We start from the raw sequence: 17,479 nt of genomic DNA on the forward strand, positions 1-17,479 counted from the left end.
TGTTTATATTCTACAATAAACACCTGCTACTGAAGCTTAAATGTGCAAGTGTCTTTGCAAGGATCACTGCAAAAGAATTATACGGATAAAAGCTCACTGCTCATCTGTAGTCCTGTTCTTAGTTTCTAATCCAGTGCCTTCAATCACAGCGGCAAATGCTAACCTCTTTGTTTCTGTTGGAGACTGAGCCATGAGGCTGCCCACAGGGACATTTCAGGGAGATGCTCATCACTTCAGTTTGTGCATTATTTGATCTGGATTATTGTGACCAATAGAATAGGCTAAACTACTTCTAAATAGGCTCAGTGTATCCTGAAATTTAAATATCAGTAAAGAACAGCCATTGAAACAAATGCCGATATCTCAAATCATGTTGTTCTCTTGACCGGATGAGCCTCTTCAGTTGTGGTACTATAAAATGAAAGTTACCCTCATAGGGTTTGGCATCCAAATCAAAACATCAGAATTCAAGGAACCGAGGAGCAACAGAGGACCGAGTAAAAAACATATATTTCTGCCACTTTGAAGGAAAATGATAAGTAATAGCAGAGTTACATTTTCTCTGGGACTATAACACATCAACAAAGTTCTGCTCCAACATCACAAGCTCAACCTCTCAGGTCAGCCGGCACCAGTCTGCTGTTCTTTCCTGTTACTAAATCCAAACCTGTTTTAGCTATGCTGTAAACACGTACACACTTATAGAAATACCTAGAATCCAAGCTAAAAATGTCAGTCTGCCAACGCTTTTTTTATTACACACTGTGTGATACTAAAGGCAAGGCAAGGCAAGGCAAGGCAAGGCAAGGCAAGGCAAGGCAAGGCAAGGCAAGGCAAGGCAAGGCAAGGCAAGGCAAGGCAAGGCAAGGCAAGGCAAGTTTATATAGCACTTTTCAACACAAGGCAATTCAAAGTGCTTCACAAAAAAAAAAGAACAAAAAAAAAGAAAGACATTAAGAAAATGGCATTTAAAATCAGTCATTAAAAATAAAAGCTAATAAAATAAACATAAAAAGAAAAAATACATGGATAAAAGTTACAGTGCAGTCTAAGATATGAATAGTTCAATTAAAAGCAGCGACAAAACAAAAGTCTTCAGCCTGGATTTAAAAGTAGTCAGAGTTGCAGCGGACCTGCAGTTTTCAGGGAGTTTGTTCCAGATATTTGGAGCATAATAACTGAACGCTGCTTTACCATGTTTAGTTCTGACTCTGGGGACAGAAAGCTGACCAGTCCCTGAAGAGCTGAGAGATCTGGATGGTTCATAATTTAGCAGGAGGTCAGTAATGTATTTTGGGCCTAGACCATTCAGTGCTTTATAAACCAGCAGCAATGTTTTGAAATCTATTCTTTGACACACAGGAAGCCAGTGTAAAGACTTCAGAACTGGAGTGATGTGATCCACTTTCTTAGTGTCAGTGAGGACTCGAGCAGCGGCGTTCTGAATCAGCTGCAGCTTTCTAATAGATTTTTTAGTGAGACCTGTGAAGACACCATTGCAGTAGTCCAGTCTACTGAAGATAAAAGCATGGACAAGTTTCTCCAGATCCTGCTGTGACATTAGTCTTTTAATCCTAGATATGTTCTTTAGGTGATAGTAGGCTGATTTAGTAACTGTTTTAAATGTGACTGTTGAAACTCAGGTCAGAGTCCATCACTACACCTAGATTTCTGGCTTTAATCTGTTGTTTTGAACATTGCAGACTGAAGCTCAGCGCTAACTTTTATACGTTCTGCCTTGGCTCCAAAAACCATTACCTCAGTTTTAATCTTTGTTTAATTGGAGAAAGTTCTGACACATCCAGTCATTGATTTGTTCAATGCACTTACTCAGTGTTTGAATTGGAGCATAGTCTCCTGGTGAAATTGTTACGTACATTTGTGTGTCATCCGCAGAGCTATGGTAATTTATTTTGTTGGCCGTATGCCGTATGCACTCTTAATGTTCTTCTTTAATCCTTTTTTGTTGTTAATCTCTGTGAACAACGCAAAGCAACCCTTCTTTACATTACATGTTATTTAGCTGATGCTTTATTCCGAAGTGACTTAATACACTTCAATACTGTGGACATGCCTACAGGAGCAATTTGGCTTAAGTAACTTGCCCAAGGACACTTTGACATGTTGACTGCAGCGGGTGGCGATGGAACTGCCGACCGCTGACTGGAAGTTGCTTATCCCTTTCATGCATAGAGCTCACTACAGTGGACAGCTATTCAAAAGGTGTTTTCTTGTATATGCATTGTTTTTTTTTGCATAGTTGCACCACTCAGCCACTACATAGGACCCTATTGCATCATCCCATACACTGCCACTCAGTGCCAAGTCAGTGTAAGTGCATGATACATGTCTCTAAAACCAAGATGGACGACAGAAAGCCACATGGACCAAGTCCCCCATCTATATCCTGCCAATCCTTTTATGGAAAGCGTCCCCTGCAAGGTATAAAAAAGGTGGGTGACATCAAGTAACAAGTAAGGGAATTATATAATTCATAAATTATCAAAGTATTGATTTTATGTTTGCAGGAAATCATGATTAACCACCTGTCCACTACAGTGGACGTCATGCATCACTGGCTATATTTCAACTACAACTCGTACTGGTACTGCTGCTGTTGTTCCCAGGGCCGTCCCTCCCTACAGGCAGATCATGCAGACTGTGTGGGGCCTCACCTTGTGGAGGGGGCCACACCTTGCGGAGGGGGGCCTCATCTGAGACGCACCTATGCGCTTATGTGGCGCAATTAGGGTGGCGCGGCACGGTTTCGCCGCTGCGAGGCTCCACTAGCACTCATCAAATAACTGTGCGTGGGGCCTGAAATTAGCCCCTGGCCCTGGTTATTCTTGAAAATACTTCATCTGCAATATCTATTTGGGCCGTAAATCAATATACTTATGTTATTATAATGTAATTTTAAGTTTGCACATCTTTATTTATCATTTTTTCAAAATGTAAATCTCTTCAGTTCAAACCCTGAACGCATACTGTCCACCTGAGTGGACATATAAAAATCTCTTTGAAAAAACTAGATTAAAAAAAAAAAAGTTCAAATCTTGTTTTTCATGCATCAAGAGCAATAATAACACTTGGTAAAAAAATCCTGACTGAGACTTTCATAATTCATGCATGAAAGGGATTTATTTATCCCCTGGGCCACATTCCCCACAAATACACAATATGAAATGTGTTATTAAGAGGGCCTTGCCTTGCCTTTTGTTTGAGAATAAGTGGATACCGTAGTTCAAGATAAAATTGTACATGATCTTTAAAAAATAAAACAGTAGAACAATGATCTCAATGGGTCACCCCTTGTTAGTTAACAAAATATATATAATGAAAAAGTCTCATAAATATTGACTAGTACATTATAGAAACTACAAATAAAATAAGTAGCCTAATAAGTTACAAATAATAAAAAATATGGTCAGTTATGGCTGAAAACTGTAAATGTACTTCACTACAAATAACATGGAATTCATTTAATGTGAAAAGGTTGTATGTATAAAGTTATGAGGTTGAGGTTTCGAGCACATTTTTGGCCATTCAACAAAAAGTAATGTTAAAAGGGAATGCTGCAAGTATAATTAGTTTGAACATGTGGACGACCAAATAACAGCTCATTGCCGCATATCAAGAACATTTCGGATTACAAGTAATCCCAAATATTCCAAAAAACATTCACATCATATGAGAAGAAAACTATATCAATGATGCATTTCGTTTCCATTTTCAAAATGTTCAGTGCCAATGAAATGGTCCAAGACCACATCCAAAATGAAAACAATTGTTTGCCAGGTCAAAAATAGAAAAGGGAAACTTGTAATGATATGTGCCCACAGTGCTTGTGTCACTACAGGATCACTCTGTCTGTTAGCACCTGTTGTCAAGATACCCAATTCAGCTTACCATTTGGATTATTATGGATAATCTCTAGTGCGGTTTGCCAAGGGCAGAGGTTTCGCTTTTAGTCCTGGTCCACTAAAGAACTAGGTCACTTCCTTAATCTCTCCATGTAGAGTATACTGTAGGTTAACAGCCTTTTCAATTTCATAAACCTCAGTGAGTGCTAGCAGAGGGACACAGAGTCATGAATCGTACAAAATCCCAAAAGACATGACACACTATTTCTGCAGGATTCATCGGGGGTTTGAAATGACCACAACAGCTGCAAACGTTGTAAGATCATTTATGACCATGAGTCCTGTTTTATAGGTCTTACTAAGATTTCAACAACACTTTGAGGCTCTATGAGGGGTTTGTCGTTGTAGCAATATGCACAATTTGTAAAACAAAATAAATAAACTGTGTGCAACAGTTTGATAAATGTATGCAAATCGAGTAAAAAGCTATAATATGATTATATAAAATAAAATTGATGTTAAATTGTAAAACCAAATCTAAAAAGTGGAGCTCATGAAAAAATGTATTCATAAGACTTTATTATGTGCATTAAATGTGTGTTGTTGATTAATTTAAAAGTATGCTGCCACCCTGCCACACATCATGTTGGCCTCTTGTGCAGACAATCCCTCTCTGATACGCTGCTCCAGTCCTCTATATTCTTTTACACTGCTGCCCCCAAGTGTTCAAACACTGCTGGTGGACAAAATAAATGTGTATGAGTGCATAAGTTAAATAGTGTTAAGAAATGTATTTATTTAACTGGAACTATGGATGGAGTGTAGCATTTATGCTGACAATACAATACAATATATAATTAAGGCCCCGCACATAGCCAACAAAATAGATCGTCCCAAGTAACTGCCATAAACCTGCTGACATCTGATGTCTCCACAGGCTGAGATATACATGTGCAATCCACACCTGGACATATTAGTGCTTGATCATGTTTAGTGAAGTTATTTTAGCTGTATTTATTTATTATTATCCTATTTATGTCTCTCTATTATTAGCTTTTAAGGGTTGCTTCCTTTATTTTATTCTTATTTGTATTGTATTCTATATGTTGCACCTACATGACCAAAAGACATTTCGTTGTGCCCTAACAATGACAATAAAGCTCTGGAATCTTGAATTATTTTTGCTCACTGCCCTTATAGATATTCACTTACTTTCCTAAAATATAAAGGGCTCTATTTGTGCAGTCAGGTTGTAAGTTATAAAAAGATATGAAGAAATGTATAAATTAAAACTGAAAGCAAAAGGAATTTGGGGGAGAGTCAGAATCAAGGTAAAGGGTGTTCAGTTACTAGAAATAGAAAATATGTTCTTATTGTTGTTTGTAGTTTAATCATCATCTAAATGTGTAGATATGAATGAGGAATGCATGGACATTGTATTATTTTATGACAATAATTCCATGATAAACAGGCTAGCCTATTGTCAGTTAAACTAAATGTGAGGCTGCAAAATTCACAACATGTAATTACATGTGATTTAAATGACGTCAACAGTGTGTCATGGACTTTATATTCTGGCGGCACTTCCTGAAACAAGGGGGGTCTTTATATATAATTGCAGGGTGGTTTGGGGGGTCACGTGACCTTGCTAGCACAGGATGTCCCACGGAAAAAGAGCTGTGACGTGAAGCGTGGCTACAGTCAGCTCGCAGTGGGCACCGGCACATGGACAAAGTTGGAGACAAAGTTTGGAGATATGTTACTTTCTACAAAAAAAACTATTTAAGGCGAATCGGTGCTTATTTATTTTCAGGTAGTCGGGGGAACCCTCAAAAACAATAGCAAAACATGTTTTTTTAAATTGATCAACATTACATCAAAAGTTAAATGAACAAACATCCTCGCTTGCGGTCCGTTACGCACTCCTTTATGTCGGTTTTTCAGCAAGACGTCCATGCCTCCGCGCTGCTTCTCATTCATTCGGCAGAGAAGAGCAGCCCGCGTCCGAGCATACAATGAAGCAGTGTGTCCTTGTCCGACACAATGCAGCAAGATGCTACGAAGCGGACGACACTCTTTCTCGCAAGACTCGGGACGTTTTCGCTCGATTGCAGAGAGAGATCAGCTTGAGGTTTGTATGCTACGCGAACATCACCACATTTTGTCAGGAAATGACTCAAAGCGTAACAAAAAATATAACCCACCGAGCCACCAGCACACGGTAACGCTTGTAAACATCCTGCTGGCATGCCCGAAAAACGCTCTGCATACATGCTGAAAAATGATTACTATTCCCTGTGCTGCTAAACCATACATGTGTGATGTGTCCGTGTGTGATGCAGGTATAATGGAGATTCAAAATAGGGATACTGCCATGTAGTCCAAAATAATCAATATTTATTCCTATTGAATATGTGAGTTGGTTATATAGGTTTTTACATTTTTTTCAGATTGTGATCATTTGAAAGACACTCGTTTCAGGGCATTATAGATAAATAATATGCAGAAGTATTCATTATCATTCTGGTTCAGTTGTGGGGGTGTTGAAAAGGCTCCTGAATTGGATGTCCCCTCCCCCCTAATGACTGCTATAGAATAAACACACACACACACACACACACACACACACACACACACACACACCACACACACCACACACACACACACACACACACACACACACACACACACACACACACACACACACACACACACACACACACACACACCGCGTCCATCAAGGTCCATTTAGAGCAATGCTGAAGCTTATGTATAGATGATCTTTGATATATGATCTTCATCATCCTTGAACCAAGTCTGCCCACTTGTTGTCTATCTGTCTTCACACACACATCTCGTGTGATCTTTTAGACTTTAGTTTGTATGTCTTTGGCACTACCCTTGTGTACTAATGGCGTAGCAGATTAGTGAAACAAAACATCCCCTCCAAACCCTTTTTGTTGTTTCGATTTAAGAAAACAAAGGCGTTTACTGTAGTGAGGTTATCAGGTGCACAATTTTTTCAAACTTGAAATGTTAAGAGCTATTAAGTTGAGGATAATATAATATATACAGTACTATATCTGAAAGGAAATACATGTTTTTTTATTTCCAAATGGCATCCGAACTAATATTAATCAATCACATTGAAATGTAAAACAGGCAGACCACTATATATTATAACGGTTTCAGTATTTGCCTGTGATAGCTCATTGTTTACACTAAAACCCCTGGATGAACAGCTTAGCATTCAGTGGGAATTTGGCTTTCAGCGTCTCCATGAGATTTTGCTTCAAGGCTTTGACGGCAGCCATTAATGTAATTTGTAGTGAGATGATAAACAGAGTGATGTGTGTTTCTGCTTGAGCAGATAGTCAGATTTGCCCAATGCTCCAGTGACTCTTGAATATGTAAAAGTGCTCAGCTCTAGTGCTTCAGCCTGACACTTTGACGGCTATGGCGTATTAAGCTCAGATAATTGGGTGATATTTACTTACAGAGCACACAATCACTCCACAAAACTGTTTCTTTTTCCAGTAATGACATGCTAGAAATTATTCACTGTCCTGACAGGTCCAAATTATGTGTGTGTGTGTGTGTGTGTGTGTGTGTGTGTGTGTGTGGTGTGTGTGTGTGTGTGTGTGTGTGTGTGTGTGTGTGTGTGTGTGTGTGTGTGTGTTGTGTGTGTGTGTGTGTGTGTGTGTGTGTGTGTGTGTGTGTGTGTGTGTGTGTGTGTGTGTGTGTGTGTGTGTGTGTGTGTGTGTGTGTGTGTGTGTGTGTGTGTGTGTGTGTGTGTGTGTGTGTGTGTGTGTGTTGACGGTAGGCACGCATAGTCTACATTTATTTTTCAGCAACAAAAAAATTATAATTAAGAAATCTGTTGTACTCCATGGTTGTACGTTATATCCAAGCAGTTCATTTGTTCCTAAGGGTTTCAGTAGAGCAACAAACCACATGCGGGCTGATATAGTGACATTATTGTGGGTTGTCTTCTTTACTGATTCCCCCTTCATATTTATGAGTGCAGGTCCAATGATAGCCTATAAGTGGGCACAGTAACACAATATATTACATGTCACTTGTTAGACGCTTTTATCCAAAGCCAAGGACAATCCCCACAGGAGCAAATTGGGGTGAAGTGTCTTGCCCAAGGACACAACGACATGCTGACTGCAGTGGGACTCGAACTTGCTTCCTGATTCGAAGTCCAGCACAATATCCACTGAGCTACAGCCTCCCATATACACCCAAAGGATTGGAATGATGATGCTACTACAGTTGATGATTATTTAGTTATGATACTGTCAAGCTCTGACTTTCCTTAGATCTCTTTCCTTATACACTTTTTTAATCAGGAAATCATAAAAAATCATATCCCAGTCAACATGTTGAGGCTTGCGCTTGATGGTGACTTCACAATGTGGACAAACTTCTGATTCACAAAAATGATACTGATGAATTTACCTGGAAGATGGCGCAATTTATTATCACACCCACTTCTTGAAATTGCTTCATGTTAAATATACAGCGGCTGTGTCTTCTGCCATGTGAAAGAGTTCCACTGTGTTTGCTGTCGGTGAAACCCGTACTGTTTACATGAACTCCCTCACTCTCAATCCGTCTTCTTCCTTATCCCTGACCCCAGCCCCACCAAAAAGAAACACTCTTTTTTGAGGTTTCTAAGAAATGAGGCGACCAAGTTTAAAAAAGCTTTGCATTGTATACACTGCTCAACATTTCTCAGGATTCTGATAAAAGCAAAGGATGGTTTTAAATACACACTAGCTGAATTTATGTCTGAATTTAGTTGTCTGTTTTGTATTTCTCTTATACTTTTTGTTATGTCTAAAGCATAATCCAACATGATTGTTGTATGATTTCATGAAATTACATTGTTTTTGTCTTCATATTTAGCTGTATATATATATATATATATATACCCATGATTATGATATATGTCATTATAAACCAAGAATCACATCTGTTTTGCAAACTCTGCCTTAACTAAAGTGCCTTTTTCTTTTTGCAGAATGAAGCTTTAGCGTCTGCATGACAAGCTATGAGCAACACACAGACTATACTCTAGACGTCCAATTACAAATCCAGAACTCAAGAATGAAGACCAAATATGCGATTGTCTTCATCTGTATCGTGGCCCTGGTCATCATTGAAAAGGAAAGCAACATCCTGTCAAGGTAAGAGAAAAAAGAGTCAGTAATCTGTAATGTAAGAACTTTATCGGACACTTCTAGAGCTCACTGATTAACATGTTACAGCTTCCTTGTTTCTTTGTTTAGTACAAGACAAAATGTTAAAATTACACGCTATACTGGTTGTTGTTCTGAACTGTCTCTGAGAGATGAGCAATATTTGTATTACTTCTGGACAAAGCCTGGCTAACAGCTCCCACCTGTTTACATTATTTATGCTAAGCTAACTGACCACTGCCTGTAGCTTTGAATGAAATGCACAGACATGATAGTGATCTTTACATATAACTCTCAAAAAGAAAGTAAACAAATGTGTTTCCCATAATATCAAACTATTCTTTTCACGTGTGTTTAGACCAATGTTGTGATTCTCCTGCTATGAGTCAAACATACGGTGGCTTCATGTACTGTATGTGTCAGCTAAATATAAGACATATCTTATGTGTTTATACTTATCAGGCGTTTCTGTCTCAACAGAGTCTCTGATAAACTGATCCAGAGGCAGGCCCCACAGCAGACCCCACAGCCTCCACTGGATTATAGCAACATAACACAAAATGGCTCCCTGATGATGCTGAAAATGCTGCTCTCTAAACTCATCGGTACAGTTGGGTACAACTCAAGTCTCTCTGAGGAGCAAGAAGAGGAAGAACTAGATGATTTAGGCACGTACAGCTTCAGCGGTGGCCGTAAGCACATATTACTCTTGGCTACAACACGGACAGGTTCCTCATTTGTTGGGGAACTTTTCAACCAACACGGGGAGGACATGTTCTACCTGTTTGAGCCTTTGTGGCACGTCGAGCGCATGCTGACCACGGCCTCAGAGTCAAACAACGGGACAGTGTTGTCAGGAATCTACCGGGATGTGCTCCAGGGGCTATTCCTGTGCGATTTCTCTCTCCTTGAGAAGTACATCGCCCCCCCACCTAAGGACCACGTCACCCCGGCTCTTTTCCGCAGAGAGTCTAGTTTATCCCTCTGTGAAGAATCTGTCTGCAGTCCTGTAGTCAAATATGTTTTTGAAAGGTATTGTATATCCTCTTGATATTCACTGTTTTGATCAAGCTTACGGTATTGGTTGAGTTTTGAAAAGGAACCAACATTGAACTGTAACACAGTTTCAAAGGGGGAGGGGCAGTATTTTATTTAACACTGTCGGCATTAGTTTAGTTTTAAGTCTAGATTTAGATACTGTAAAATTATTATAGGTTATGTTATGTTATGTTACCCCTGACTTGAATTTATTTTTTTCCTTCAATTTGGTAAATGAATTGCTCTAAATACGACGTATGATCCCTGCATTTGGAACAAAACACAATAGTTGCTGAATTCACTGAATATTGACTTTGAATGTATTTAAGTTTGTACATAGTAGTTACATGTACAATACTCTTGTAATGTTTTGCAAAACGAGACACTTAAAGACATCATTTTAGTGAGTTCTTTTAGTGGTTGACCTCACCCCTTCACCTTTGTATGTCTACTGTCTTGTACCTTTGATCTTATTTTAAAGAATCATTGATCATCTTTTATACTTACAAATTCAGCCAACAGAGTTCCATGCCCATTCTTAATCATGCTTATCATATCATACCATGTAAGTGTAAACCTAGTCACCTGAAAAAAATCCTCTCTCTTTGCAACCATAGAAAAATATGTTATCATACAAATCTCTACCACTTCCTTATTTTTTTAGGTTTCACTGTAAGACTCGTCGCTGTGGGCCGCTGAACTTGACCCTTGCAACTGATTCCTGCCTTTCGAAGCAGCACCACGCCGTTAAGACTGTCCGTGTGCGCCAGCTGGACACGTTGCAGCCTTTAGTGGAGGATCGCCGCCTGGACGTTAGAATTATCCAGCTTGTCCGAGATCCACGGGCCATCTTAGCATCACGCATGGTGGCTTTCTCTTCGAAGTACCAGACGTGGAAGACCTGGGCGCAGGACGGCCAGGTGCCCGAAGATGACGAGGAGGTAAAGAGGCTCAAAGCAAACTGCGACCAGATTAGGATGTCAGCAGAGGTGGGACTGAGCCAACCTCGCTGGCTGAGGAGACGCTACATGTTGGTGCGCTATGAGGATATTGCCCGCTACCCCATGCAGAAGGCAGAGGAGATGTACAGGTTCACAGGGATACCATTCAGTCCCCAAGCTCGGGAGTGGATCCTGAGGAACACACAGACCATGCAGGAAGCTAGCGGGATTTATTCCACCCAGAAGAACTCATCAGAGCAGGCAGAGAAATGGAGATTCAGCATTCCCTTCACACTGGCTCAGGTAGTGCAGAGGGTGTGTGGACCCACAATGGAGCTGTTTGGGTACAGGTTTGTGGATGATGAAAAGACACTGATGAATAAATCCATCAGTTTACTCGAAGAGAAGCTCTTTCTTTAATTCAGAGGTAAAAAATGAAGCTGAGAATCTGGAAAACATTTCATGCAATGGATCCAAACCAGGAAAAGACATTATTGCACAGACCAAAACTAGTATGCAAAGGTGCCAGGAGACACAACATGTTTTACTTGGGACAGTAAGCTATTGGCCATACAATAATATTCACTCTCACCAATGATGTGCCTCCTTGATACAAATGAAGAGCTACTTAAGAAAGAGAAGTATTTATTTGTGTTCTGTGTTCACTGAGAGGCCTGGTATTTAAGCTTTACTTTAAATGTAGTTTTAAATTTAATAAAAGGCTTAGATGTCAAGCCTGACTTGAAAGGGATTATTATGTAATATTTTATTGATAGTTGATCATCTACAAAAGTGAAATGATGGTGATGTGTGTTAACTTTGTGTGTGTGTCTGAGAAATAAGTTGTTTCTGTTCATAGTTCATGACGCTAGTGCTTACATTTGTTTAGTTCAATGTATATTTTGATATATATCAACTGATAGATCACTTTAGTTTAGACCTGGTGTGCTTTAATAGAGCTTTACATATCCGACTCAGGTGAAATGAATGTGGCATTTTGTGGTGTCTTCACAAGGAGTATTGATACATCTCCACAAAAAGTACTCTGTGTGCAAGTACAGTATGATCTTTGATGTAATTAACCAAATGCCATTTAAAGCAATTCTCAATATATCATATTGAAGAAGCTAATCTAGATGGATATATTAAACTCATTAGGTGAGATAAAATGAGTAGATATATTGATATCTTACTTCAGATACCAACATGTGTCTTTAACAACCGAGTGTAGTTTTTCCCAAAAGAGAGTATCCACAGCAGTAATGCATTTTCCAGTGCTGCCTCCTATCCTCTAAGGACACAGGTAGGTTTAGGTATTATTTAACCGAAGAAGCTCCTGCACTGATATCCTATGTGTCACAGGGAACATTCTTGTGCAAAGAGATGTTTTAATTACTCTACAAGTCAGAGAAATAAAATCACCAGAATGAATAAAACCTGCAAAAGTCTAAAGGCTTTTTAGTCGTGAGTTTAAAGTGTGTTAACGGTTATGGTCACAACAAAAATATAAAATTGTAACTGTTTTAAGGTGGCCTTTTACTTTAAGTGAAACCCAGGTGCTGCTGTGTGAACTGTCACTCTTGATGGTATATAAAGGTATCCACTGTGGCTCTAGCTCAATGGTAGCATTGTGTTCTGCTTGGCTGAGGCACAGCTGAAACTGCTGTGCTGCTCATGGAAAGGGATATGCGTTGGAGGTACATATAGAAGGGTGCTCATACTAACTTACTGTTTAAAACATAACTATGAATACATTACATACACATATGTACAGAGAGGCAGGCCTCAAGTTGAACAGAGTCACTACTGCAAGTTTTTTTTATCAAAAGGGAATACTGTGAAATACCAAGAGCAGCTGAGATAATGGACGCAGTCAGTCTATTCAACTACTTCAGATACCAAGAGTCGCATCACAATTATGTGTGACTGTTTATGTTTTACAGTCCTTAAAACAATAAGTCCTTCCTTCATTTAGAACGTGTCTACTTGAATAAAGAATGTTCATGGTGAAGAAAATGATTAGAACAGCAATAGCAGAGTAGTATAAAGTAGCAATTATGAGTCAGGGTTGTGAGTCAGAAGGGAAAAATAAAATGCCATATTTGAAAATATTTCTTCTAAAGCTCTTAATGGGGATTTTTGCATAAAGCTTGGCCTTACAAATACGTGTTCAAGTGGTGTGGCTTAGCAACGCTTGATTTTACTAAGTCAAAACTGGAGTGAAGTCACAAGGCCTTATTTCTGTGACTTATAGCAGAGCAAGTCTGCCTCTGGAAGAAAAGCAGTGTCATAGGATGTCAAATGTGTGATTTCCTATAATAAATTGCTGTCTGTGTATTACATCTAAGTTACAGTCATATTGCTGATGCAGAAGAAAGCACAGATTATGTTTAAGCATGTAGAAATGTATCACACACATGTAAATGGCAGAGTTTCTTCTATTGAAAAAGTGATTAAAGTTATTTCTTGTTGTAAAATGGTTTGAAGCAATAGAGACATCATTATGTTCTTTCATGTGCAAGTGCTGCTTCTGTCCAAATAAGATGATTTCTCACTCCTTTCTTCAAGGATCCAAAATAATGCTGATGATCAATCAGATGTTGCTGTTGTGTCTAGAGGTGACACCCTGGAAAACAAGCATGTTGTAAATGTTTATGGTCAGAGGTTAAAGAGCGAGGTGAGAGGACAATCCTGGTCTGGACGTGCAGTTAGTGACCAATAGGCATACAAAAAGCAACACAGTGCTATCAATTGAAGGATTACATAATGAAGTGTTATGATTATAGCTTTTTTAAATACAAATAAAACAACATGTTGCATCTACTGTTATAAGTATCCAGCGAGCACACTAAAAGACCTAAAGTAACCCACCTACATGGTCGATCCACCAGCTATGTTCACCGAGGAACCTTTATTGAGGTGCAAAGCTAATATTTATTGTTGCTACATCCAGTGTCCATAGATCTTTGAATTTGTTGTCAGTAATTTTTGTTTAATTATCTGAGTTTTGTCTATTTCTGGTCACGCTAAGGGAGCCGTTTTATAGATCTATTAATAACCAAATGATGTCTTTAGAAATGTACTTTTTGTTTGTTTAAACATAAGGGGTCAATGCTGCTGATGTTGTTCCATTAGTGTATACATTTACATGTAATGCATTTTATTTGGTATCCTGAAGATCTAGTGTCATATACTGTATAATTTCACCATTTTACGTGGATGAAACGAGCATTGATGTAGGTGGGTTTGTTGACTCACTTGAATTCTCCAAGTCTAGCTCCACATCCAAATGCATGCATGCGGTTGCCAGGGATCCCTGAAAGGCGGAGTGGGAATAACCGGAGGAAAAAGGCAGAAACAGGGAGCCCATTCATGTCTGCATTCTTTCTGTCTGTTTAACGCCCAAACTGAGAGAAAGCACTTCAGAGTTCACAGCTGTTGGTCAAGCTGATTTTACCCTAGATTGTTTCCCTGATGCTGAATATTCCCATAGCAACATAGCAGATGTTGCCATCCGGAAAATTAAGAAAAGTCCTGGTGATAAGAGAGGCCCAAGTCTCAAGTTTCCTGTTGTTTTTAACCGCAAGTGGTGCTGTAGAGCACTGAGTTTTTTAAGTTTATAAGAAGCAACATTATGATTTGTTTAAAAGGCTATGTCAATGTTTTGCAACTTTTCGGAGAACATGTTTGTTTGGCTCATAGGATACAAATATTTTTGTGGAAAAGAATGACCAAACCAAGTTTGTTTACAATGAATTAACACCCTGATCCATGACCGTCCAGTTGTAAATGTCACACTAAGTGGAAGTAGTTTGAAGGATTCTAAATGATGATGACCTATTCGCTCAGTTTCCATTGGTAAAACTTTTGTTGAACAAAAAGCTGAACTGGACATACCCAACTACATCCATGCATATACATTTCAACAACAATAAATACAAAAGAGCAGTATTAAAATCAGATGAAACCTTAACTTGGTTTTTCATAACGTAGTAACAACGTCCATGATGTAAATGTAAATTTCACTAACATCCATTATGTCTTAGTGTTACTAATTAAAAAAATGGGAGTGAAAGTCGTGATCACAGATTGAAGTTGGGCTCTACTTATATTTATTGACTAATAATTGATCACTTCAAACCAATATATATATATAGGCTATGCTTCAAACATCACATTTGCCAATGCTATAAATTGAATTTTAGCTAAATTGAAATGTCTACATCCAAAGGTTTTATTCTTTCTAATCTATTCCGTGTGTTTAAACTATATAATGTACATGTATTAATATTGGAGGCCCTCTTCTCTATGAATTATATTTATATGATCATGTGGATCAATCTTGGTTCAACTTCTTACTGATTTAACAAACCTGCCCATATTGTCCCCATGACATACGTTTGAGCAATTTGGTCATGAGACTTTTACGAAAACGGCGTCAAGATTGTTTTTCGGACGACTTCTGCGTCTGCGCAGGCACGTGTCTATTTATGCGGAAGTGTTTCAAAAATAGTAAGGTTTCGGCGAAAATGTGTTTGTGGAAGTTATAAGTAATTAAGTATACGACTGTATATATTAGAATAGGAAAACACTGCCCGATTCGTGTGAAAGTTGAAAATGGACGTTTATATATAGTATTGCTGATGTTAAACAGCCCTCCTGAACTTCAATTTTATCAACAATTGGCCGTGTTTTGATACTTCATTAACCGTGATGGCATGCCAGGAAAAACCAAGTCTTCACGAATTCAAAACAACACTAGGTGAGTTATTGACACACAAATGATCATCTTATGGGAAGAGTGTTCTTCAAATACTATGTCTTCCACCAATTTTAGTTACAACTATAATTGGAACTTAATAATCATGGTGTAGTCCACGCTGAAATCATGTTTTATTGAAAGAAGGTTGGAATTTTCCAGAATGCATTTATCTTGTTTGAAAACACACACCAATAATTTTGTGGCTACTAAACTACGTTTGTACTAGATGTAAAATCAACTGATGAATAAGTGGACAGTTCTGCTGCCCCTTATATATATGACTACCTCACTTTAGTTTATAGTACAATTTGGCACTCTTTGCTTCAAGGGTGACACTGGTTTAGACCTGTCATGCCATAAAACTACTACACTAGTCACTAACAGATGCACGCAGTGTCTACATTCAATGACTCCACTTGTGCTATATAAGGGAAGGGAAAGGAGGGGTTGAGGAAACAGGAAACCCACTCCCCCTTATCGAGCTTTTTTGGCTCTCATCCATGTTCCTCCTCTCTTAAACATCCACAGTCGTCTCACAGTAGGTGGTTTGGATAGGTAATTATTGTTTTGGAAAAACATTTTTTTCTTTCCACCCAAAGTGGAATGTTTTTTGTGTATGCTTTGGGTGTGTCTGCTTTTGAAACACCTTTTATCTGGGATCATGCCATGTCATCTAGTGCCCCACAATCCCTATGCTATTTCATTCCAGCTCTCCACCCCTCGAGCACGCACACGCACGCACGCACGCACGCACGCGCACACACACACACACACACACACACACACACACACACACACACACACACACACACACACACACACACACACACACACACACACACACACACACACACACACACACACACACACACACACACACACACACACACACACACACACACACACACACACACACACCTATCTTTTCTTTAAGCACACTCCATCTCGTCTTACTGGCTGCCCCTTACTGGAAGGTAAATAAATCCTGTGGTCGGGGTGGAACACTGAGTGCCCTCATATGCCTCTGGAGTCACTCTGCCTGAAAGAGGCCTTGTGTTTGCCTCTGTAAGGGGGCTCCACTCAGTCACAAGCTGCCCATGCACAGATATGCTGCCTTTGTGAAAAAATAATCCACTTATGAAAATAAATGTCTTAAACTAAGACCAGAAACCTATGCATGGGAATTTACTGTACTGCTGTAGTTAAAGATACCACTTGTGACATCTAAAGGGTACACAATGTTCAACAAAAAGATGGGATGTTCATTTCCTGTCTGTCCTGCAGAGGGCAGTAAAACACACATTATCATAAAGTTGTGTGTGTGTGTGCCTGTGTGAAATCATTTGAGTGTGTACTACAGTGTAGAAATACATTTATGTATGTTCTATGCATGTGAGCAAATGCGCATTTGCATGTGTGTGGGGCCTCTCTCAGGTGATTGCTCATATGTGCAGTGGTAATTGTGGTGACGTTTTATCTTCCTCATTACAGGAAGTTTTCCTGCAGCTCGAGACAAAGTGGAAAATTACTCCTGCTTATGTCTGTTCTTCTCCAATTCATTGTTGTCCTCTCTGTTCCCCTTACTGCGTCTTTAGAGTTCAATAGGACGGAAGTGTGAAAGATGTCCACATCAAAGAGGGTGCAGGCCATCACTAATCCGCAAATAAT

The 17,479-nt window shown here is 39.1% G+C and overlaps 1 protein-coding gene across 1 annotated transcript; it reads left to right on the forward strand.

Annotated features, from left to right (window-relative positions):
• The first annotated feature begins 5,536 nt into the window (after positions 1-5,536).
• chst3a (carbohydrate (chondroitin 6) sulfotransferase 3a) lies at positions 5,537-13,494 on the forward strand. Its single transcript, XM_034100136.2, has 4 exons — positions 5,537-5,994; positions 8,893-9,058; positions 9,551-10,102; positions 10,773-13,494. Exons 2-4 carry the CDS (start codon positions 8,913-8,915, stop codon positions 11,467-11,469), a joined length of 1,395 nt encoding a protein of 464 aa, XP_033956027.1. The 5' UTR covers positions 5,537-5,994; positions 8,893-8,912; the 3' UTR covers positions 11,470-13,494.
• Positions 13,495-17,479: the final 3,985 nt, after the last annotated feature.

This window comes from Pseudochaenichthys georgianus, chromosome 15 (assembly GCF_902827115.2).
Source record: "Pseudochaenichthys georgianus chromosome 15, fPseGeo1.2, whole genome shotgun sequence".
In the NCBI taxonomy this organism is placed as follows: Eukaryota; Metazoa; Chordata; class Actinopteri; order Perciformes; family Channichthyidae; genus Pseudochaenichthys; species Pseudochaenichthys georgianus.

Excerpts from the sequence above, each read along its gene's own strand:
- chst3a (XM_034100136.2), top strand. The coding sequence starts at position 8,913 with ATGACAAGCTATGAGCAACACACAGACTATACTCTAGACGTCCAATTA. Across the intron at positions 9,059-9,550 it reads GAAAGCAACATCCTGTCAAG|AGTCTCTGATAAACTGATCC; the intron begins GTAAGAGAAAAA and ends CTGTCTCAACAG. Across the intron at positions 10,103-10,772 it reads GTCAAATATGTTTTTGAAAG|GTTTCACTGTAAGACTCGTC; the intron begins GTATTGTATATC and ends TTATTTTTTTAG.